Below are 25693 nucleotides of genomic sequence, written 5' to 3'. Positions count from 1 at the left end.
CAGAGACACCACAGACTACAAACTAGAGATCCAGAAACACCACAGACTAAACTAGAGATCCAGAAACACCACAGACTAAACTAGAGATCCAGAAACACCACAGACTAAACTAGAGATCCAGAAACACCAAACACACCACATACTACAAACTAGAGTTCAAGAAACACCAGAGACAACACAGACTACAAACTAGAGATCCATAAACACCACAGACTACAAACTAGAGATCCAGAAACACCACTGACTACAAACTAGAGATCCACAGACACCAAATACACCACATACTACAAACTAGAGATCCAGAAACACCATAGACACCAGACTACAAACTATAGATCCAGAAACACCAAATACACCAGACTACAAACTAGAGATCCAGAAACACCAAATACACCACAGACTACAATCTAGAGTTCAAGAAACACCAGAGACACCACAGACTACAAACTAGAGATCCAGAAACACCACAGACTACAAACTAGAGATCCATAAACACCACAGACTACAAATTAAAGATCCAGAAACACAACAGACTACAAACTAGAGATCCAGAAACACCAGAGACACCACAGACTACAAACTAGAGATCCAGAAACACCACAGACTACAAACTAGAGATCCAGAAACACCACAGACTACAAACTAAAGATCCAGAAACACAACAGACTACAAACTAGAGATCCAGAAACACCAGAGACACCACAGACTATAAACTACAGATCCAGAGACACCACAGACTACAAACTAGAGATCCAGAAACACCACAGACTAAACTAGAGATCCAGAAACACCACAGACTAAACTAGAGATCCAGAAACACCACAGACTAAACTAGAGATCCAGAAACACCAAACACACCACATACTACAAACTAGAGTTCAAGAAACACCAGAGACAACACAGACTACAAACTAGAGATCCATAAACACCACAGACTACAAACTAGAGATCCAGAAACACCACTGACTACAAACTAGAGATCCACAGACACCAGAGACACAACAGACTACAAACTAGAGATCCAGAAACACCATAGACACTAGACTACAAACTAGAGATCCAGAAACACCAAATACACCACAGACTACAAACTAGAGATCCATAAACATCACAGACTACAAACTAGAGATCCAGAAACACCACTGACTACAAACTAGAGATCCACAGACACCAAATACACCACAGACTACAAACTAGTGATCCAGAAACACCACAGACACCACAGACTACAAACTAGAGATCCAGAAACACCAGAGACACCACAGACTACAAACTAGAGATCCAGAAACACTAAATACACCACAGACTACAAACTAGAGATCCAGAAACACCACAGACACCACAGACTACAAACTAGAGATCCAGAAACAAAACATACTACAAGCTAGAGATCCAGAAACACCACAGACACCACAGACCACAAACCACAAACTAGAGATCCAGACACACCACATACTACAAACCAGAGATCCAGAGCCACCAGAGACACCAAAGACTACAAAGTAGAGATCCAGAAACACCACAGACACCACAGACTACAAACTAGAGATCCAGAAACACCACAGACTACAAACTAGAGATCCAGAAACACCACAGACTACAAACTAGAGATCCAGAAACACCACAGACAACAAACTAAAGATCCAGAAACACCACAGACTACAAACTAGAGATCCAGAGACACCAGAGACACCACAGACTACAAACTAGAGATCCAGAAACACCACAGACTAAACTAGAGATCCAGAAACACCACAGACTAAACTAGAGATCCAGAAACACCAAACACACCACATACTACAAACTAGAGTTCAAGAAACACCAGAGACAACACAGACTACAAACTAGAGATCCATAAACACCACAGACTACAAACTAGAGATCCAGAAACACCACTGACTACAAACTAGAGATCCACAGACACCAGAGACACAACAGACTACAAACTAGAGATCCAGAAACACCATAGACACTAGACTACAAACTAGAGATCCAGAAACACCAAATACACCACAGACTACAAACTAGAGATCCAGAAACACCACAGACACCACAGACTACAAACTAGAGATCCAGAAACACCAGAGACACCACAGACTACAAACAAAAGATCCAGAAACACCAAATACACCAAAGACTACAAACTAGAGATCCAGAAACACCAAATACACCACAGACTACAAACTAGACATCCAGAAACACCAGAGACATCACAGACTACAAACTAGAGATCCAGAAACACCACAGACTACAAACTAGAGATCCAGAAACACCACAGACTACAAACTAGAGATCCAGAAACACCACAGACTACAAACTAGAGATCCAGAAACACCACAGACTACAAACTATAGATCCAGAAACACCACAGACTACAAACTAGAGTTCCAGAAACACCACAGACTACAAACTAGAGATCCATTAACACCACAGACTACAAACTAGAGATCTGGAAACACCAGAGACACCACAGACTACAAACTAGAGATCCAGAAACACCAGAGACACCAAAGACTACAAACTAGAGATCCAGAAACACCACAGACTACAAACTAGAGATCCAGAAACACCACAGACTACAAACTAGAGATCCAGAAACACCACAGACAACAAACTAAAGATCCAGAAACACCACAGACTACAAACTAGAGATCCAGAGACACCAGAGACACCACAGACTACAAACTAGAGATCCAGAAACACCACAGACTAAACTAGAGATCCAGAAACACCACAGACTAAACTAGAGATCCAGAAACACCAAACACACCACATACTACAAACTAGAGTTCAAGAAACACCAGAGACAACACAGACTACAAACTAGAGATCCATAAACACCACAGACTACAAACTAGAGATCCAGAAACACCACTGACTACAAACTAGAGATCCACAGACACCAGAGACACAACAGACTACAAACTAGAGATCCAGAAACACCATAGACACTAGACTACAAACTAGAGATCCAGAAACACCAAATACACCACAGACTACAAACTAGAGATCCAGAAACACCACAGACACCACAGACTACAAACTAGAGATCCATAAACACCACAGACTACAAATTAAAGATCCAGAAACCCAACAGACTACAAACTAGAGATCCAGAAACACCAGAGACACCACAGACTACAAACTAGAGATCCAGAAACACCACAGACTACAAACTAGAGATCCAGAAACACCACAGACTACAAACTAAAGATCCAGAAACACAACAGACTACAAACTAGAGATCCAGAAACACCAGAGACACCACAGACTATAAACTACAGATCCAGAGACACCACAGACTACAAACTAGAGATCCAGAAACACCACAGACTAAACTAGAGATCCAGAAACACCACAGACTAAACTAGAGATCCAGAAACACCACAGACTAAACTAGAGATCCAGAAACACCAAACACACCACATACTACAAACTAGAGTTCAAGAAACACCAGAGACAACACAGACTACAAACTAGAGATCCATAAACACCACAGACTACAAACTAGAGATCCAGAAACACCACTGACTACAAACTAGAGATCCACAGACACCAGAGACACAACAGACTACAAACTAGAGATCCAGAAACACCATAGACACTAGACTACAAACTAGAGATCCAGAAACACCAAATACACCACAGACTACAAACTAGAGATCCATAAACATCACAGACTACAAACTAGAGATCCAGAAACACCACTGACTACAAACTAGAGATCCACAGACACCAAATACACCACAGACTACAAACTAGTGATCCAGAAACACCACAGACACCACAGACTACAAACTAGAGATCCAGAAACACCAGAGACACCACAGACTACAAACTAGAGATCCAGAAACACCACAGACACCACAGACTACAAACTAGAGATCCAGAAACAAAACATACTACAAGCTAGAGATCCAGAAACACCACAGACACCACAGACCACAAACCACAAACTAGAGATCCAGACACACCACATACTACAAACCAGAGATCCAGAGCCACCAGAGACACCAAACACTACAAAGTAGAGATCCAGAAACACCACAGACACCACAGACTACAAACTAGAGATCCAGAAACACCACAGACTACAAACTAGAGATCCAGAAACACCACAGACTACAAACTAGAGATCCAGAAACACCACAGACAACAAACTAAAGATCCAGAAACACCACAGACTACAAACTAGAGATCCAGAGACACCAGAGACACCACAGACTACAAACTAGAGATCCAGAAACACCACAGACTAAACTAGAGATCCAGAAACACCACAGACTACAAACTAGAGATCCAGAAACACCACAGACTACAAACTATAGATCCAGAAACACCACAGACTACAAACTAGAGATCCAGAAACACCAGAGACACCACAGACTACAAACAAAAGATCCAGAAACACCAAATACACCAAAGACTACAAACTAGAGATCCAGAAACACCAAATACACCACAGACTACAAACTAGACATCCAGAAACACCAGAGACATCACAGACTACAAACTAGAGATCCAGAAACACCACAGACTACAAACTAGAGATCCAGAAACACCACAGACTACAAACTAGAGATCCAGAAACACCACAGACTACAAACTAGAGATCCAGAAACACCACAGACTACAAACTATAGATCCAGAAACACCACAGACTACAAACTAGAGTTCCAGAAACACCACTGACTACAAACTAGAGATCCAGAAACACCACAGACTACAAACTAGAGATCCATTAACACCACAGACTACAAACTAGAGATCTGGAAACACCAGAGACACCACAGACTACAAACTAGAGATCCAGAAACACCAGAGACACCAAAGACTACAAACTAGAGATCCAGAAACACCACAGACTACAAACTAGAGATCCAGAAACACCACAGACTACAAACTAGAGATCCAGAAACACCACAGACAACAAACTAAAGATCCAGAAACACCACAGACTACAAACTAGAGATCCAGAGACACCAGAGACACCACAGACTACAAACTAGAGATCCAGAAACACCACAGACTAAACTAGAGATCCAGAAACACCACAGACTAAACTAGAGATCCAGAAACACCAAACACACCACATACTACAAACTAGAGTTCAAGAAACACCAGAGACAACACAGACTACAAACTAGAGATCCATAAACACCACAGACTACAAACTAGAGATCCAGAAACACCACTGACTACAAACTAGAGATCCACAGACACCAGAGACACAACAGACTACAAACTAGAGATCCAGAAACACCATAGACACTAGACTACAAACTAGAGATCCAGAAACACCAAATACACCACAGACTACAAACTAGAGATCCAGAAACACCACAGACACCACAGACTACAAACTAGAGATCCAGAAACACCAGACACCACAGACTACAAACAAAAGATCCAGAAACACTAAATACACCAAAGACTACAAACTAGAGATCCAGAAACACCAAATACACCACAGACTACAAACTAGACATCCAGAAACACCACAGACTACAAACTAAAGATCCAGAAACACCAGAGACATCACAGACTACAAACTAGAGATCCAGAAACACCACAGACCACAAACTAGAGATCCAGAAACACCAGACTACAAACTAGAGATCCAGAAACACCACAGACTACAAACTAGAGATCCAGAAACACCACAGACTACAAACTAGAGATCCAGAAACACCACAGACTACAAACTAGAGATCCAGAAACACCACTGACTACAAACTAGAGATCCAGAAACACCACAGACTACAAACTAGAGATCCAGAAACACCACAGACTACAAACTAGAGATCCAGAAACACCACTGACTACAAACTAGAGATCCAGAAACACCACAGACTACAAACTAGAGATCCAGAAACACCACAGACAACAAACTAAAGATCCAGAAACACCACAGACTACAAACTAGAGATCCAGAGACACCAGAGACACCACAGACTACAAACTAGAGATCCAGAAACACCACAGACTAAACTAGAGATCCAGAAACACCACAGACTAAACTAGAGATCCAGAAACACCAAACACACCACATACTACAAACTAGAGTTCAAGAAACACCAGAGACAACACAGACTACAAACTAGAGATCCATAAACACCACAGACTACAAACTAGAGATCCAGAAACACCACTGACTACAAACTAGAGATCCACAGACACCAGAGACACAACAGACTACAAACTAGAGATCCAGAAACACCATAGACACAAGCCTACAAACTAGAGATCCAGAAACACCAAATACACCACAGACTACAAACTAGAGATCCAGAAACACCACAGACACCACAGACTACAAACTAGAGATCCAGAAACACCAGACTACAAACTAGAGATCCAGAAACACCACAGACTACAAACTAGAGATCCAGAAACACCACAGACTACAAACTAGAGATCCAGAAACACCACAGACTACAAACTAGAGATCCAGAAACACCACTGACTACAAACTAGAGATCCAGAAACACCACAGACTACAAACTAGAGATCCAGAAACACCACAGACTACAAACTAGAGATCCAGAAACACCACTGACTACAAACTAGAGATCCAGAAACACCACAGACTACAAACTAGAGATCCAGAAACACCACAGACAACAAACTAAAGATCCAGAAACACCACAGACTACAAACTAGAGATCCAGAGACACCAGAGACACCACAGACTACAAACTAGAGATCCAGAAACACCACAGACTAAACTAGAGATCCAGAAACACCACAGACTAAACTAGAGATCCAGAAACACCAAACACACCACATACTACAAACTAGAGTTCAAGAAACACCAGAGACAACACAGACTACAAACTAGAGATCCATAAACACCACAGACTACAAACTAGAGATCCAGAAACACCACTGACTACAAACTAGAGATCCACAGACACCAGAGACACAACAGACTACAAACTAGAGATCCAGAAACACCATAGACACAAGCCTACAAACTAGAGATCCAGAAACACCAAATACACCACAGACTACAAACTAGAGATCCAGAAACACCACAGACACCACAGACTACAAACTAGAGATCCAGAAACACCAGAGACACCACAGACTACAAACAAAAGATCCAGAAACACCAAATACACCAAAGACTACAAACTAGAGATCCAGAAACACCAAATACACCACAGACTACAAACTAGACATCCAGAAACACCACAGACTACAAATTAAAGATCCAGAAACACCAGAGACATCACAGACTACAAACTAGAGATCCAGAAACACCACAGACTACAAACTAGAGATCCAGAAACACCACAGACTACAAACTAGAGATCCATAAACACCACAGACTACAAATTAAAGATCCAGAAACCCAACAGACTACAAACTAGAGATCCAGAAACACCAGAGACACCACAGACTACAAACTAGAGATCCAGAAACACCACAGACTACAAACTAGAGATCCAGAAACACCACAGACTACAAACTAAAGATCCAGAAACACAACAGACTACAAACTAGAGATCCAGAAACACCAGAGACACCACAGACTATAAACTACAGATCCAGAGACACCACAGACTACAAACTAGAGATCCAGAAACACCACAGACTAAACTAGAGATCCAGAAACACCACAGACTAAACTAGAGATCCAGAAACACCACAGACTAAACTAGAGATCCAGAAACACCAAACACACCACATACTACAAACTAGAGTTCAAGAAACACCAGAGACAACACAGACTACAAACTAGAGATCCATAAACACCACAGACTACAAACTAGAGATCCAGAAACACCACTGACTACAAACTAGAGATCCACAGACACCAGAGACACAACAGACTACAAACTAGAGATCCAGAAACACCATAGACACTAGACTACAAACTAGAGATCCAGAAACACCAAATACACCACAGACTACAAACTAGAGATCCATAAACATCACAGACTACAAACTAGAGATCCAGAAACACCACTGACTACAAACTAGAGATCCACAGACACCAAATACACCACAGACTACAAACTAGTGATCCAGAAACACCACAGACACCACAGACTACAAACTAGAGATCCAGAAACACCAGAAACACCACAGACTACAAACTAGAGATCCAGAAACACTAAATACACCACAGACTACAAACTAGAGATCCAGAAACACCACAGACACCACAGACTACAAACTAGAGATCCAGAAACAAAACATACTACAAGCTAGAGATCCAGAAACACCACAGACACCACAGACCACAAACCACAAACTAGAGATCCAGACACACCACATACTACAAACCAGAGATCCAGAGCCACCAGAGACACCAAAGACTACAAAGTAGAGATCCAGAAACACCACAGACACCACAGACTACAAACTAGAGATCCAGAAACACCACAGACTACAAACTAGAGATCCAGAAACACCACAGACTACAAACTAGAGATCCAGAAACACCACAGACAACAAACTAAAGATCCAGAAACACCACAGACTACAAACTAGAGATCCAGAGACACCAGAGACACCACAGACTACAAACTAGAGATCCAGAAACACCACAGACTAAACTAGAGATCCAGAAACACCACAGACTACAAACTAGAGATCCAGAAACACCACAGACTACAAACTATAGATCCAGAAACACCACAGACTACAAACTAGAGATCCAGAAACACCAGAGACACCACAGACTACAAACAAAAGATCCAGAAACACCAAATACACCAAAGACTACAAACTAGAGATCCAGAAACACCAAATACACCACAGACTACAAACTAGACATCCAGAAACACCAGAGACATCACAGACTACAAACTAGAGATCCAGAAACACCACAGACTACAAACTAGAGATCCAGAAACACCACAGACTACAAACTAGAGATCCAGAAACACCACAGACTACAAACTAGAGATCCAGAAACACCACAGACTACAAACTATAGATCCAGAAACACCACAGACTACAAACTAGAGTTCCAGAAACACCACTGACTACAAACTAGAGATCCAGAAACACCACAGACTACAAACTAGAGATCCATTAACACCACAGACTACAAACTAGAGATCTGGAAACACCAGAGACACCACAGACTACAAACTAGAGATCCAGAAACACCAGAGACACCAAAGACTACAAACTAGAGATCCAGAAACACCACAGACTACAAACTAGAGATCCAGAAACACCACAGACTACAAACTAGAGATCCAGAAACACCACAGACAACAAACTAAAGATCCAGAAACACCACAGACTACAAACTAGAGATCCAGAGACACCAGAGACACCACAGACTACAAACTAGAGATCCAGAAACACCACAGACTAAACTAGAGATCCAGAAACACCACAGACTAAACTAGAGATCCAGAAACACCAAACACACCACATACTACAAACTAGAGTTCAAGAAACACCAGAGACAACACAGACTACAAACTAGAGATCCATAAACACCACAGACTACAAACTAGAGATCCAGAAACACCACTGACTACAAACTAGAGATCCACAGACACCAGAGACACAACAGACTACAAACTAGAGATCCAGAAACACCATAGACACTAGACTACAAACTAGAGATCCAGAAACACCAAATACACCACAGACTACAAACTAGAGATCCAGAAACACCACAGACACCACAGACTACAAACTAGAGATCCAGAAACACCAGACACCACAGACTACAAACAAAAGATCCAGAAACACTAAATACACCAAAGACTACAAACTAGAGATCCAGAAACACCAAATACACCACAGACTACAAACTAGACATCCAGAAACACCACAGACTACAAACTAAAGATCCAGAAACACCAGAGACATCACAGACTACAAACTAGAGATCCAGAAACACCACAGACCACAAACTAGAGATCCAGAAACACCAGACTACAAACTAGAGATCCAGAAACACCACAGACTACAAACTAGAGATCCAGAAACACCACAGACTACAAACTAGAGATCCAGAAACACCACAGACTACAAACTAGAGATCCAGAAACACCACTGACTACAAACTAGAGATCCAGAAACACCACAGACTACAAACTAGAGATCCAGAAACACCACAGACTACAAACTAGAGATCCAGAAACACCACTGACTACAAACTAGAGATCCAGAAACACCACAGACTACAAACTAGAGATCCAGAAACACCACAGACAACAAACTAAAGATCCAGAAACACCACAGACTACAAACTAGAGATCCAGAGACACCAGAGACACCACAGACTACAAACTAGAGATCCAGAAACACCACAGACTAAACTAGAGATCCAGAAACACCACAGACTAAACTAGAGATCCAGAAACACCAAACACACCACATACTACAAACTAGAGTTCAAGAAACACCAGAGACAACACAGACTACAAACTAGAGATCCATAAACACCACAGACTACAAACTAGAGATCCAGAAACACCACTGACTACAAACTAGAGATCCACAGACACCAGAGACACAACAGACTACAAACTAGAGATCCAGAAACACCATAGACACAAGCCTACAAACTAGAGATCCAGAAACACCAAATACACCACAGACTACAAACTAGAGATCCAGAAACAACACAGACACCACAGACTACAAACTAGAGATCCAGAAACACCAGAGACACCACAGACTACAAACAAAAGATCCAGAAACACCAAATACACCAAAGACTACAAACTAGAGATCCAGAAACACCAAATACACCACAGACTACAAACTAGACATCCAGAAACACCACAGACTACAAATTAAAGATCCAGAAACACCAGAGACATCACAGACTACAAACTAGAGATCCAGAAACACCACAGACTACAAACTAGAGATCCAGAAACACCACAGACTACAAACTAGAGATCCAGAAACACCACAGACTACAAACTAGAGATCCAGAAACAACACAGACTACAAACTAGAGATCCAGAAACACCACAGACTACAAACTAGAGATCCAGAAACACCACTGACTACAAACTAGAGATCCAGAAACACCACAGACTACAAACTAGAGATCCAGAAACACCACAGACTACAAACTAGAGATCCAGAAACACCACTGACTACAAACTAGAGATCCAGAAACACCACAGACTACAAACTAGAGATCCAGAAACACCACAGACTACAAACTAAAGATCCAGAACACCACAGACTACAAACTAAAGATCCAGAAACACCACAGACTGCAAACTAAAGATCCAGAAACACCACAGACTGCAAACTAAAGATCCAGAAACACCACAGACTACAAACTAGAGATCCAGAAACACCAGAGACTACAAACTAGAGATCCAGAAACACCACTGACTACAAACTAGAGATCCAGAAACACCACAGACTACAAACTAGAGATCCAGAAACACCACAGACTACAAACTAAAGATCCAGAAACACCACAGACTACAAACTAAAGATCCAGAAACACCACAGACTGCAAACTAAAGATCCAGAAACACCACAGACTGCAAACTAAAGATCCAGAAACACCACAGACTACAAACTAAAGATCCAGAAACACCACAGACTACAAACTAGAGATCCAGAAACACCACAGACTACAAACTAGAGATCCAGAAACACCACAGACTACAAACTAGAGATCCAGAAACACCACTGACTACAAACTAGAGATCCAGAAACACCACAGACTACAGACTAGAGATCCAGAAACACCACAGACTACAGACTAGAGATCCAGAAACACCACTGACTACAAACTAGAGATCCATTAACACCACAGACTACAAACTAGAGATCTGGAAACACCAGAGACACCACAGACTACAAACTAAAAGATCCAGAAACACCACAGACTACAAACTAGAGATCCAGAAACACCACTGACTACAAACTAAAGATCCAGAAACACCACAGACTAAACTAGAGATCCAGAAACACCACAGACTACAAACTAAAGATCCAGAAACACCACAGACTACAAACTAGAGATCCAGAAACACCACAGACTACAAACTAAAGATCCAGAAACACCACAGACTAAACTAGAGATCCAGAAACACCACTGACTACAAACTAAAGATCCAGAAACACCACAGACTAAACTAGAGATCCAGAAACACCACTGACTACAAACTAAAGATCCAGAAACACCACAGACTAAACTAGAGATCCAGAAACACCACAGACTACAAACTAAAGATCCAGAAACACCACAGACTGCAAACTAAAGATCCAGAAACACCACAGACTACAAACTAAAGATCCAGAAACACCACAGACTACAAACTAAAAGATCCAGAAACACCACAGTCTACAAACTAGAGATTCAGAAACACCACAGACTACAAACTAGAGATCCAGAAACACCACAGACTACAAACTAAAAGATCCAGAAACACCACAGACTACAAACTAGAGATCCAGAAACACCACTGACTACAAACTAGAGATCCAGAAACACCACAGACTACAAACTAGAGATCCAGAAACACCACAGACAACAAACTAAAGATCCAGAAACACCACAGACTACAAACTAGAGATCCAGAGACACCAGAGACACCACAGACTACAAACTAGAGATCCAGAAACACCACAGACTAAACTAGAGATCCAGAAACACCACAGACTAAACTAGAGATCCAGAAACACCAAACACACCACATACTACAAACTAGAGTTCAAGAAACACCAGAGACAACACAGACTACAAACTAGAGATCCATAAACACCACAGACTACAAACTAGAGATCCAGAAACACCACTGACTACAAACTAGAGATCCACAGACACCAGAGACACAACAGACTACAAACTAGAGATCCAGAAACACCATAGACACAAGCCTACAAACTAGAGATCCAGAAACACCAAATACACCACAGACTACAAACTAGAGATCCAGAAACACCACAGACACCACAGACTACAAACTAGAGATCCAGAAACACCAGAGACACCACAGACTACAAACAAAAGATCCAGAAACACCAAATACACCAAAGACTACAAACTAGAGATCCAGAAACACCAAATACACCACAGACTACAAAATAGACATCCAGAAACACCACAGACTACAAATTAAAGATCCAGAAACACCAGAGACATCACAGACTACAAACTAGAGATCCAGAAACACCACAGACTACAAACTAGAGATCCAGAAACACCACAGACTACAAACTAGAGATCCAGAAACACCACAGACTACAAACTAGAGATCCAGAAACAATACAGACTACAAACTAGAGATCCAGAAACACCACAGACTACAAACTAGAGATCCAGAAACACCACTGACTACAAACTAGAGATCCAGAAACACCACAGACTACAAACTAGAGATCCAGAAACACCACAGACTACAAACTAGAGATCCAGAAACACCACTGACTACAAACTAGAGATCCAGAAACACCACAGACTACAAACTAGAGATCCAGAAACACCACAGACTACAAACTAAAGATCCAGAACACCACAGACTACAAACTAAAGATCCAGAAACACCACAGACTGCAAACTAAAGATCCAGAAACACCACAGACTGCAAACTAAAGATCCAGAAACACCACAGACTACAAACTAGAGATCCAGAAACACCAGAGACTACAAACTAGAGATCCAGAAACACCACTGACTACAAACTAGAGATCCAGAAACACCACAGACTACAAACTAGAGATCCAGAAACACCACAGACTACAAACTAAAGATCCAGAAACACCACAGACTACAAACTAAAGATCCAGAAACACCACAGACTGCAAACTAAAGATCCAGAAACACCACAGACTGCAAACTAAAGATCCAGAAACACCACAGACTACAAACTAAAGATCCAGAAACACCACAGACTACAAACTAGAGATCCAGAAACACCACAGACTACAAACTAGAGATCCAGAAACACCACAGACTACAAACTAGAGATCCAGAAACACCACTGACTACAAACTAGAGATCCAGAAACACCACAGACTACAGACTAGAGATCCAGAAACACCACAGACTACAGACTAGAGATCCAGAAACACCACTGACTACAAACTAGAGATCCATTAACACCACAGACTACAAACTAGAGATCTGGAAACACCAGACACACCACAGACTACAAACTAAAAGATCCAGAAACACCACAGACTACAAACTAGAGATCCAGAAACACCCCTGACTACAAACTAAAGATCCAGAAACACCACAGACTAAACTAGAGATCCAGAAACACCACAGACTACAAACTAAAGATCCAGAAACACCACAGACTACAAACTAGAGATCCAGAAACACCACAGACTACAAACTAAAGATCCAGAAACACCACAGACTAAACTAGAGATCCAGAAACACCACTGACTACAAACTAAAGATCCAGAAACACCACAGACTAAACTAGAGATCCAGAAACACCACTGACTACAAACTAAAGATCCAGAAACACCACAGACTAAACTAGAGATCCAGAAACACCACAGACTACAAACTAAAGATCCAGAAACACCACAGACTGCAAACTAAAGATCCAGAAACACCACAGACTACAAACTAAAGATCCAGAAACACCACAGACTACAAACTAAAAGATCCAGAAACACCACAGACTACAAACTAGAGATTCAGAAACACCACAGACTACAAACTAGAGATCCAGAAACACCACAGACTACAAACTAAAAGATCCAGAAACACCAGAGACACCACAGACTAAACTAGAGATCCAGAAACACCACTGACTACAAACTAAAGATCCAGAAACACCACAGACTAAACTAGAGATCCAGAAACACCACAGACTACAAACTAAAGATCCAGAAACACCACAGACTGCAAACTAAAGATCCAGAAACACCACAGACTACAAACTAGAGATCCAGAAACACCACAGACTACAAACTAGAGATCCAGAAACACCAGAGACACCACAGACAACAAACTACAGATCCAGAGACACTAAAGACTACAAACTAGAGATCCAGAAACACCACAGACTAAACTAGAGATCCAGAAACACCACATACTAAACTAGAGATCCAGAAACACCACAGACTAAACTAGAGATCCAGAAACACCAAACACACCACATACTACAAACTACAGTTCAAGAAACACCACAGACACCACAGACTACAAACTAGAGATCCAGAAACACCAGACACCACAGACTACAAACAAGAGATCCAGAAACACTAAATACACCACAGACTACAAACTAGAGATCCATAAACACCAAATACACCACAGACTACAAACTAGAGATCCATAAACACCAAAGACACCACAGACTACAACCTAGAGACCCAGAAACAAAACATACTACAAGCTAGAGATCCAGAAACACCACAGACCACAAACAAGAGATCCAGACACACCACAGACTACAAACTAGAGATCCATTAACACCACAGACTACAAACTAGAGATCTGGAAACACCAGAGACACCACAGACTACAAACTAGAGATCCAGAAACACCAGAGACACCACAGACTACAAACTAGAGATCCAGAAACACCACAGACTACAAACTAGAGATCCAGAAACACCACAGACTACAAACTAGAGATCCAGAAACACCACAGACAACAAACTAAAGATCCAGAAACACCACAGACTACAAACTAGAGATCCAGAGACACCAGAGACACCACAGACTACAAACTAGAGATCCAGAAACACCACTGACTACAAACTAGAGATCCACAGACACCAGAGACACAACAGACTACAAACTAGAGATCCAGAAACACCATAGACACTAGACTACAAACTAGAGATCCAGAAACACCAAATACACCACAGACTACAAACTAGAGATCCAGAAACACCACAGACACCACAGACTACAAACTAGAGATCCAGAAACACCAGAGACACCACAGACTACAAACAAAAGATCCAGAAACACCAAATACACCAAAGACTACAAACTAGAGATCCAGAAACACCAAATACACCACAGACTACAAACTAGACATCCAGAAACACCACAGACTACAAACTAAAAATCCAGAAACACCAGAGACACCACAGACTACAAACTAGAGATCCAGAAACACCACAGACTACAAACTAGAGATCCAGAAACACCACAGACTACAAACTAGAGATCCAGAAACACCACAGACTACAAACTAGAGATCCAGAAACACCACAGACTACAAACTAGAGATCCAGAAACACAACAGACTACAAACTAGAGATCCAGAAACACCACTGACTACAAACTAGAGATCCAGAAACACCACAGACTACAAACTAGAGATCCAGAAACACCACAGACTACAAACTAGAGATCCAGAAACACCACAGACTAAACTTGAGATCCAGAAACACCACAGACTAAACTAGAGATCCAGAAACACCAAACACACCACATACTACAAACTAGAGTTCAAGAAACACCAGAGACAACACAGACTACAAACTAGAGATCCATAAACACCACAGACTACAAACTAGAGATCCAGAAACACCACTGACTACAAACTAGAGATCCACAGACACCAGAGACACAACAGACTACAAACTAGAGATCCAGAAACACCATAGACACTAGACTACAAACTAGAGATCCAGAAACACCAAATACACCACAGACTACAAACTAGAGATCCAGAAATACCACAGACACCACAGACTACAAACTAGAGATCCAGAAACACCAGAGACACCACAGACTACAAACAAAAGATCCAGAAACACCAAATACACCAAAGACTACAAACTAGAGATCCAGAAACACCACAGACTACAAACTAGAGATCCAGAAACACCACTGACTACAAACTAGAGATCCAGAAACACCACAGACTACAAACTAGAGATCCAGAAACACCACAGACTACAAACTAGAGATCCAGAAACACCACTGACTACAAACTAGAGATCCAGAAACACCACAGACTACAAACTAGAGATCCAGAAACACCACAGACAACAAACTAAAGATCCAGAAACACCACAGACTACAAACTAGAGATCCAGAGACACCAGAGACACCACAGACTACAAACTAGAGATCCAGAAACACCACAGACTAAACTAGAGATCCAGAAACACCACAGACTAAACTAGAGATCCAGAAACACCAAACACACCACATACTACAAACTAGAGTTCAAGAAACACCAGAGACAACACAGACTACAAACTATAGATCCATAAACACCACAGACTACAAACTAGAGATCCAGAAACACCACAGACTACAAACTAGAGATCCAGAAACACCACAGACTACAAACTAGAGATCCAGAAACACCACAGACTACAAACTAGAGATCCAGAAACACCACAGACTACAAACTAGAGATCCAGAAACACCACTGACTACAAACTAGAGATCCAGAAACACCACAGACTACAAACTAGAGATCCAGAAACACCACAGACTACAAACTAGAGATCCAGAAACACCACTGACTACAAACTAGAGATCCAGAAACACCACAGACTACAAACTAGAGATCCAGAAACACCACAGACAACAAACTAAAGATCCAGAAACACCACAGACTACAAACTAGAGATCCAGAGACACCAGAGACACCACAGACTACAAACTAGAGATCCAGAAACACCACAGACTAAACTAGAGATCCAGAAACACCACAGACTAAACTAGAGATCCAGAAACACCAAACACACCACATACTACAAACTAGAGTTCAAGAAACACCAGAGACAACACAGACTACAAACTAGAGATCCATAAACACCACAGACTACAAACTAGAGATCCAGAAACACCACTGACTACAAACTAGAGATCCACAGACACCAGAGACACAACAGACTACAAACAAAAGATCCAGAAACACCAAATACACCAAAGACTACAAACTAGAGATCCAGAAACACCAAATACACCACAGACTACAAACTAGACATCCAGAAACACCACAGACTACAAATTAAAGATCCAGAAACACCAGAGACATCACAGACTACAAACTAGAGATCCAGAAACACCACAGACTACAAACTAGAGATCCAGAAACACCACAGACTACAAACTAGAGATCCAGAAACACCACAGACTACAAACTAGAGATCCAGAAACACCATAGACACTAGACTACAAACTAGAGATCCAGAAACACCAAATACACCACAGACTACAAACTAGAGATCCAGAAACACCACAGACACCACAGACTACAAACTAGAGATCCAGAAACACCAGAGACACCACAGACTACAAACAAAAGATCCAGAAACACCAAATACACCAAAGACTACAAACTAGAGATCCAGAAACACCAAATACACCACAGACTACAAACTAGACATCCAGAAACACCACAGACTACAAATTAAAGATCCAGAAACACCAGAGACATCACAGACTACAAACTAGAGATCCAGAAACACCACAGACTACAAACTAGAGATCCAGAAACACCACAGACTACAAACTAGAGATCCAGAAACACCACAGACTACAAACTAGAGATCCAGAAACACCACAGACTACAAACTAGAGATCCAGAAACACCACAGACTACAAACTAGAGATCCAGAAACACCACTGACTACAAAATAAAGATCCAGAAACACCACAGACTACAGACTAGAGATCCAGAAACACCAAAGACTACAGACTAGAGATCCAGAAACACCACAGACTACAGACTAGAGATCCAGAAACACCACTGACTACAAACTAGAGATCCAGAAACACCACAGACTACAAATTAAAGATCCAGAAACACCAGAGACATCACAGACTACAAACTAGAGATCCAGAAACACCACAGACTACAAACTAGAGATCCAGAAACACCACAGACTACAAACTAGAGATCCAGAAACACCACAGACTACAAACTAGAGATCCAGAAACACCACAGACTACAAACTAGAGATCCAGAAACACCACTGACTACAAAATAAAGATCCAGAAACACCACAGACTACAGACTAGAGATCCAGAAACACCACAGACTACAGACTAGAGATCCAGAAACACCACTGACTACAAACTAGAGATCCAGAAACACCACAGACTACAAACTAGAGATCCAGAAACACCACTGACTACAAAATAAAGATCCAGAAACACCACCGACTAAACTAGAGATCCAGAAACACCACAGACTACAAACTAAAGATCCAGAAACACCACAGACTGCAAACTAAAGATCCAGAAACACCAGACTACAAACTAAAGATCCAGAAACACCACAGACACCACAGACTACAAACTAGAGATCCAGAAACACCAGAGACACCACAGACTACAAACAAAAGATCCAGAAACACCAAATACACCAAAGACTACAAACTAGAGATCCAGAAACACCAAATACACCACAGACTACAAACTAGACATCCAGAAACACCACAGACTACAAATTAAAGATCCAGAAACACCAGAGACATCACAGACTACAAACTAGAGATCCAGAAACACCACAGACTACAAACTAGAGATCCAGAAACACCACAGACTACAAACTAGAGATCCAGAAACACCACAGACTACAAACTAGAGATCCAGAAACACCACAGACTACAAACTAGAGATCCAGAAACACCACTGACTACAAAATAAAGATCCAGAAACACCACAGACTACAGACTAGAGATCCAGAAACACCACAGACTACAGACTAGAGATCCAGAAACACCACTGACTACAAACTAGAGATCCAGAAACACCACAGACTACAAACTAGAGATCCAGAAACACCACTGACTACAAAATAAAGATCCAGAAACACCACCGACTAAACTAGAGATCCAGAAACACCACAGACTACAAACTAAAGATCCAGAAACACCACAGACTGCAAACTAAAGATCCAGAAACACCAGACTACAAACTAAAGATCCAGAAACACCACAGACTACAAACTAGAGATCCAGAAACACCACAGACTACAAACTAGAGATCCAGAAACACCACAGACTACAAACCAGAGATCCAGAAACACCACAGACTACAAACTAAAAGATCCAGAAACACCACAGACTACAAACTAAAGATCCAGAAACACCACAGACTACAAACTAGAGATCCAGAAACACCACAGACTACAAACTAAAAGATCCAGAAACACCACAAACTACAAACTAGAGATCCAGAAACACCACAGACTACAAACTAGAGATCCAGAAACACCACTGACTACAAACTAAAGATCCAGAAACACCACAGACTAAACTAGAGATCCAGAAACACCACAGACTACAAACTAAAGATCCAGAAACACCACAGACTAAACTAGAGATCCAGAAACACCACAGACTACAAACTAAAGATCCAGAAACACCACAGACTAAACTAGAGATCCAGAAACACCACTGACTACAAACTAAAGATCCAGAAACACCACAGACTAAACTAGAGATCCAGAAACACCACTGACTACAAACTAAAGATCCAGAAACACCACAGACTAAACTAGAGATCCAGAAACACAACAGACTACAAACTAAAGATCCAGAAACACCACAGACTGCAAACTAAAGATCCAGAAACACCACAGACTACAAACTAAAGATCCAGAAACACCACAGACTACAAACTAGAGATCCAGAAACACCACAGACTACAAACTAGAGATCCAGAAACACCACAGACTACAAACTAAAAGATCCAGAAACACCACAGACTACAAACTAGAGATCCAGAAACACCACAGACTACAAACTAGAGATCCAGAAACACCAGAGACACCACAGACTAAACTAGAGATCCAGAAACACCACTGACTACACACTAAAGATCCAGAAACACCACAGACTAAACTAGAGATCCAGAAACACCACAGACTACAAACTAAAGATCCAGAAACACCACAGACTGCAAACTAAAGATCCAGAAACACCACAGACTACAAACTAGAGATCCAGAAACACCACAGACTACAAACTAAAGATCCAGAAACACCACAGACTGCAAACTAAAGATCCAGAAACACCACAGACTACAAACTAGAGATCCAGAAACACCACAGACTACAAACTAGAAATCCAGAAACACCAGAGACACACCAGACTACAAACTACAGATCCAGAGACACTAAAGACTACAAACTAGAGATCCAGAAACACCACAGACTAAACTAGAGATCCAGAAACACCAAACACACCACATACTACAAACTACAGTTCAAGAAACACCAGAGACAACACAGACTACAAACTAGAGATCCATAAACACCACAGACTACAAACTAGAGATCCAGAAACACCACTGACTACAAACTAGAGATCCACAGACACCAAATACACCACAGACTACAAACTAGAGATCCAGAAACACCACAGACACCACAGACTACAAACTAGAGATCCAGAAACACCAGACACCACAGACTACAAACAAGAGATCCAGAAACACTAAATACACCACAGACTACAAACTAGAGATCCATAAACACCAAATACACCACAGACTACAAACTAGAGATCCATAAACACCACAGACACCACAGACTACAAACTAGAGATCCAGAAACAAAACATACTACAAGCTAGAGATCCAGAAACACCACAGACACCACAGACCACAAACCACAAACTAGAGATCCAGACACACCACATACTACAAACCAGAGATCCAGAGCCACCAGAGACACCAAAGACTACAAAGTAGAGATCCAGAAACACCACAGACACCACAGACTACAAACTAGAGATCCATTAACACCACAGACTACAAACTAGAGATCCAGAAACACCAGAGACACCACAGACTACAAACTAAAGATCCAGAAACACCACAGACTACAAACTAGAGATCCAGAAACACCACAGACTACAAACTAGAGATCCAGAAACACCACTGACTACAAACTAGAGATCCACAGACACCAGAGACACAACAGACTACAAACTAGAGATCCAGAAACACCATAGACACTAGACTACAAACTAGAGATCCAGAAACACCAAATACACCACAGACTACAAACTAGAGATCCAGAAACACCAGAGACACCACAGACTACAAACTAGAGATCCAGAAACACCAGAGACACCACAAACTACAAACTAGAGATCCAGAAACAGCAGAGACTACAAACTAGAGATCCAGAGACACCAGAGACGACAGACTAGAGATCCAGAGACTAAAGCAACAACACAGCCTATTCCCTACTTGGTCAAAACCCAAAGGATCCTGTCCACCCTCTTTGCTAGAGGGTTAATTTCAGGATTAACTGTAGACAGTAATATTTCATACCTTGGTATCCCAGTCTCTGTGCTACATGGTTCAGTAATAGTAGATAACTGTAGACAGTAATATTAGTAATATACCTTGGCGTCCCAGTCTTTATTTAGGTAGTATATACAGGTGACACATCGCCCGTCTCCGTTCGGGTTGTCCACGTGGCGTACGTATCCGGTCCCGTTGCCTGGGTAACATGCCACCATCGCCTAGACAACAGAACAGAAACAGAGGAAAAGATTAGTCCTGACTCTCCTAAGTATACGTGATAACAGAATTACTCATAACAACATTAAAATAGACTAACTCTCATGATTAGCCTAGGAGGAGAAGATTAGTCCTGACTCTCCTAAGAATGTGATCAATTAACTAAATCTCATGATTAGACCTAGGAAGGAGACACAACCGCTATGAATGTTACACTCTCCGTTATTGACGTTACAGTCTAAAATAGACATTCAAATCTGAAAGATTTCTTGATCAAACTCTATCATAACACATTTGTTGTAATTTGGAATGTTTTAAAAATGTCAGCAGAAGTCATAGTACTTTAGGATTGCATAATTACAGGTAGCCTGAATAGTATACAAGGCCAGTCACCGTGTTAAATACTGTTGAAGTAATACGGTTACAGGTTCACCTGCCTCACCTACAGTGGCTTGTGAAAGTATTCACCCCACTTGGCATTTTTCCTATTTTGTTGCCTTACAACCTGGAATTAAATTGATTTTGGGGGGTTTGTATCATTTGATTTACACAACATGCCTACCACTTTGAAGATGCAAAATATTTTTTGGTGTGAAACAAACAAGAAATAACACAAAAAAACAGAAAACTTGAGTGTGCATAACTTTTCAGTTGGTGGGCGGCTGTCACGCCCTGACTCAAGGGACTCGTATTGGTTGAGTCAGGGTGTGTATTTTCTGTGTTGTGTGTTTGCTATGTTGGATTTTCTATGTTTAAGATCTAGAGTGTGTAGATCTATGTTGGCCGGGGTGGTCCCCAATCAGAGGCAGCTGTAGCTCGTTGTCTCTGATTGGGGACCATACATAGGCAGCCTTTTGGCACCTGTTAGTTGTGGGATCTTGTTCCGTGTGAGGTATGTTATTTTGTCTACCTTGGACTTCACATTTCGTTTGTTGTTTTGTCGTGTGTTCAGTACGGAAATAAATATGAATACATATCACGCTGCGCCTTGGTCCGTCTCATTCGTTAACGATCGTGACAGAAGATCCCACCAACCTAGGACCAAGCAGCGGGTTCAGGAGCAAACGCCGGGAATTCAACGGGAGGTTACATTAGTTGATGTCCTCCTCGGTTGGGGGAGAATTTCGGAGGAAGAGGCCGTCCGTTACCGGAGGGCGATGAATGAGGATGCCCAGGTAGGAGAGGAGAAACGGCGCCAACAGTGCCGACGACGGAGACCCAAGAGGCAACCCCAATAAAAAAATTTGGGGGGCACACGGTGTGGACGACGAGGCAGCAGGAGGCAGCGACGTGGCGAATCTGCAGGTTAGGAGAGGAGGCCACCAGGTTACGGGGGCTATTGGTCCAGAGGGAGCAGGAGTTATTTGGTCAGAGGGAGGAGCTACTGGAGGCGATAAGGGAGAAGGAGAGTGTAGAGGCACGGCGAGAGGAGCTGGTTAGGCAGCAGAAGGAGCGGGGGTTTATAAGGGAACCCAGTCCCGCTCCTCACACCAAGAAAGTGGTGTGTGTCGCCAGTCCGGTCCGGCCCGTTCCTGATCCCTGCACTAAGCCAGTGGTGCGTGTTGCCAGTACGGCCCGACCCATTCCTGCTTCCCGCACAAGGCCAGTGGTGTGTGTTCCCAGTACGGTCCGGCCCGTACCTGCTCCCCGCACTAAGACAGTGGTGCGTGTTCCCAGTACGGCCCGACCCGTTCCTGCTCCCCGCACTAAGCCAGTGGTGCGTGTTCCCAGTACGGTCCGTTCCTGCCCCTCGCATCAAGCCAGTGGTGCGCGTCGCCAGCCCGGTCCGGCCTGTTCCTGCCCCTCGCACCAAACCAGTGGTGCGCGTCGCCAGCCCGGTCCGGCCTGTTCCTGCCCCTCGCACCAAACCAGTGGTGCGCGTCGCCAGCCCGGCCCGGCCTGTTCCTGCCCCTCGCACCAAGCCAGTGGTGCGCGTCGTCAGCCCGGTCCGGCCCGTTCCTGCTCCCCGCACCAAGCCGGTGGTGCGCGTGTCCAGTCCGGCACGGCCCGTGCCTGTTCCACCGGTGCCCAGTTCAGCTCCGGTCAGCTGCTCCACTCCGGAGCCAGAGCAATCCGCTCCACCGGGGTCTAGTCCAGCTCCGGTCAGCGGCTCCACTCCGGAGCCAGAGCAGTCCGCTCCACCGGTGCCTGATCCAGCTCCGGTCAGCGGCTCCACTCCGGAGCCAGAGCAGTTCGATCCACCGTCGTCGGGTCCAGCTCCAGTCAGCGGTTCCAGTCCAGACCCAGACGTCAGCCCCTCTCCAGGTTCGGGGTCTCCCACACCAGGGTCCAGACAGGGCTTGGTACGTCGTGGGAGGAAGGAGAGGGGAAGCAGCGCGCCGAGGTCCAGACCAGGGGCGCAACAATCAATCAATTTTATTTTATATAGCCCTTCTTACATCAGCTAATATCTCGAAGTGCTGTACAGAAACCCAGCCTAAAACCCCAAACAGCTAGTAATGCAGGTGTAGAAGCACGGTGGCTAGGAAAAACTCCCTAGAAAGGCAAAACCTAGGAAGAAACCTAGAGAGGAACCAGGCTATGAGGGGTGGCCAGTCCTCTTCTGGCTGTGCCGGGTGGAGATTATAACAGAACCATGCCAAGATGTTCAAAAATGTTCATAAGTGACAAGCATGGTCAAATAATAATCAGGAATAAATCTCAGTTGGCTTTTCATAGCCGATCATTAGAGTTTAAAACAGCAGGTCTGGGACAGGTAGGGGTTCCATAACCGCAGGCAGAACAGTTTAAACTGGAATAGCAGCAAGGCCAGGCGGACTGGGGATAGCAAGGAGTCACCACGGCCGGTAGTCCCGACGTATGGTCCTAGGGCTCAGGTCTCTCAGTTGGCTTTTCATAGCCGATCATTTAGAGTTGAAAACAGCAGGTCTGGGACAGGTAGGGGTTTCGTAGCCGCAGGCAGAACAGTTGAAACTGGAATAGCAGCAAGGGAATAGCAGCAATAGCAACAGGGAGGTGGAGAGTAAGTGGTGGTCACGCCCCGAGGCGGAATGCCCACCCGGCCCCTACCCTGTTATGTTTATGTGGCACGGTCGGAGTCCGCACCTTTGGGGGGAGGGTACTGTCACGCCCTGACTCAAGGGACTCGTATTGGTTGAGTCAGGGTGTGTATTTTCTGTGTTGTGTGTTTGCTATGTTGGATTTTCTATGTTTAAGATCTAGAGTGTGTAGATCTATGTTGGCCGGTGTGGTTCCCAATCAGAGGCAGCTGTAGCTCGTTGTCTCTGATTGGGGACCATACATAGGCAGCCTTTTGGCACCTGTTAGTTGTGGGATCTTGTTCCGTGTGAG

At 42.9% G+C, this 25693-nt stretch overlaps 1 protein-coding gene across 1 annotated transcript in view; it reads right to left on the bottom strand.

Moving 5' to 3' along the window:
* The window catches only part of LOC311118538 (egl nine homolog 1-like), a 115569-nt gene extending 92545 nt beyond the window's left edge, over positions 1-23024 (bottom strand). The window contains exon 1 of the mRNA XM_084193330.1: positions 22264-23024. Coding sequence (XP_084049456.1) covers positions 22264-22380 — 117 coding nt within the window. The 5' untranslated portion in view covers positions 22381-23024. The remainder of the gene's footprint in view (positions 1-22263) is intronic.
* Between the last annotated feature and the right edge of the window lie 2669 nt (positions 23025-25693).

The sequence above is a fragment of the Coregonus lavaretus genome (genome assembly GCF_964263955.1).
Source record: "Coregonus lavaretus genome assembly, contig: HAP1_SCAFFOLD_390, whole genome shotgun sequence".
Lineage (NCBI taxonomy): Eukaryota > Metazoa > Chordata > Actinopteri > Salmoniformes > Salmonidae > Coregonus > Coregonus lavaretus.
Note: the sequence above shows the minus strand (reverse complement) of the source record. Positions and strands in the feature narration are given on the sequence as shown.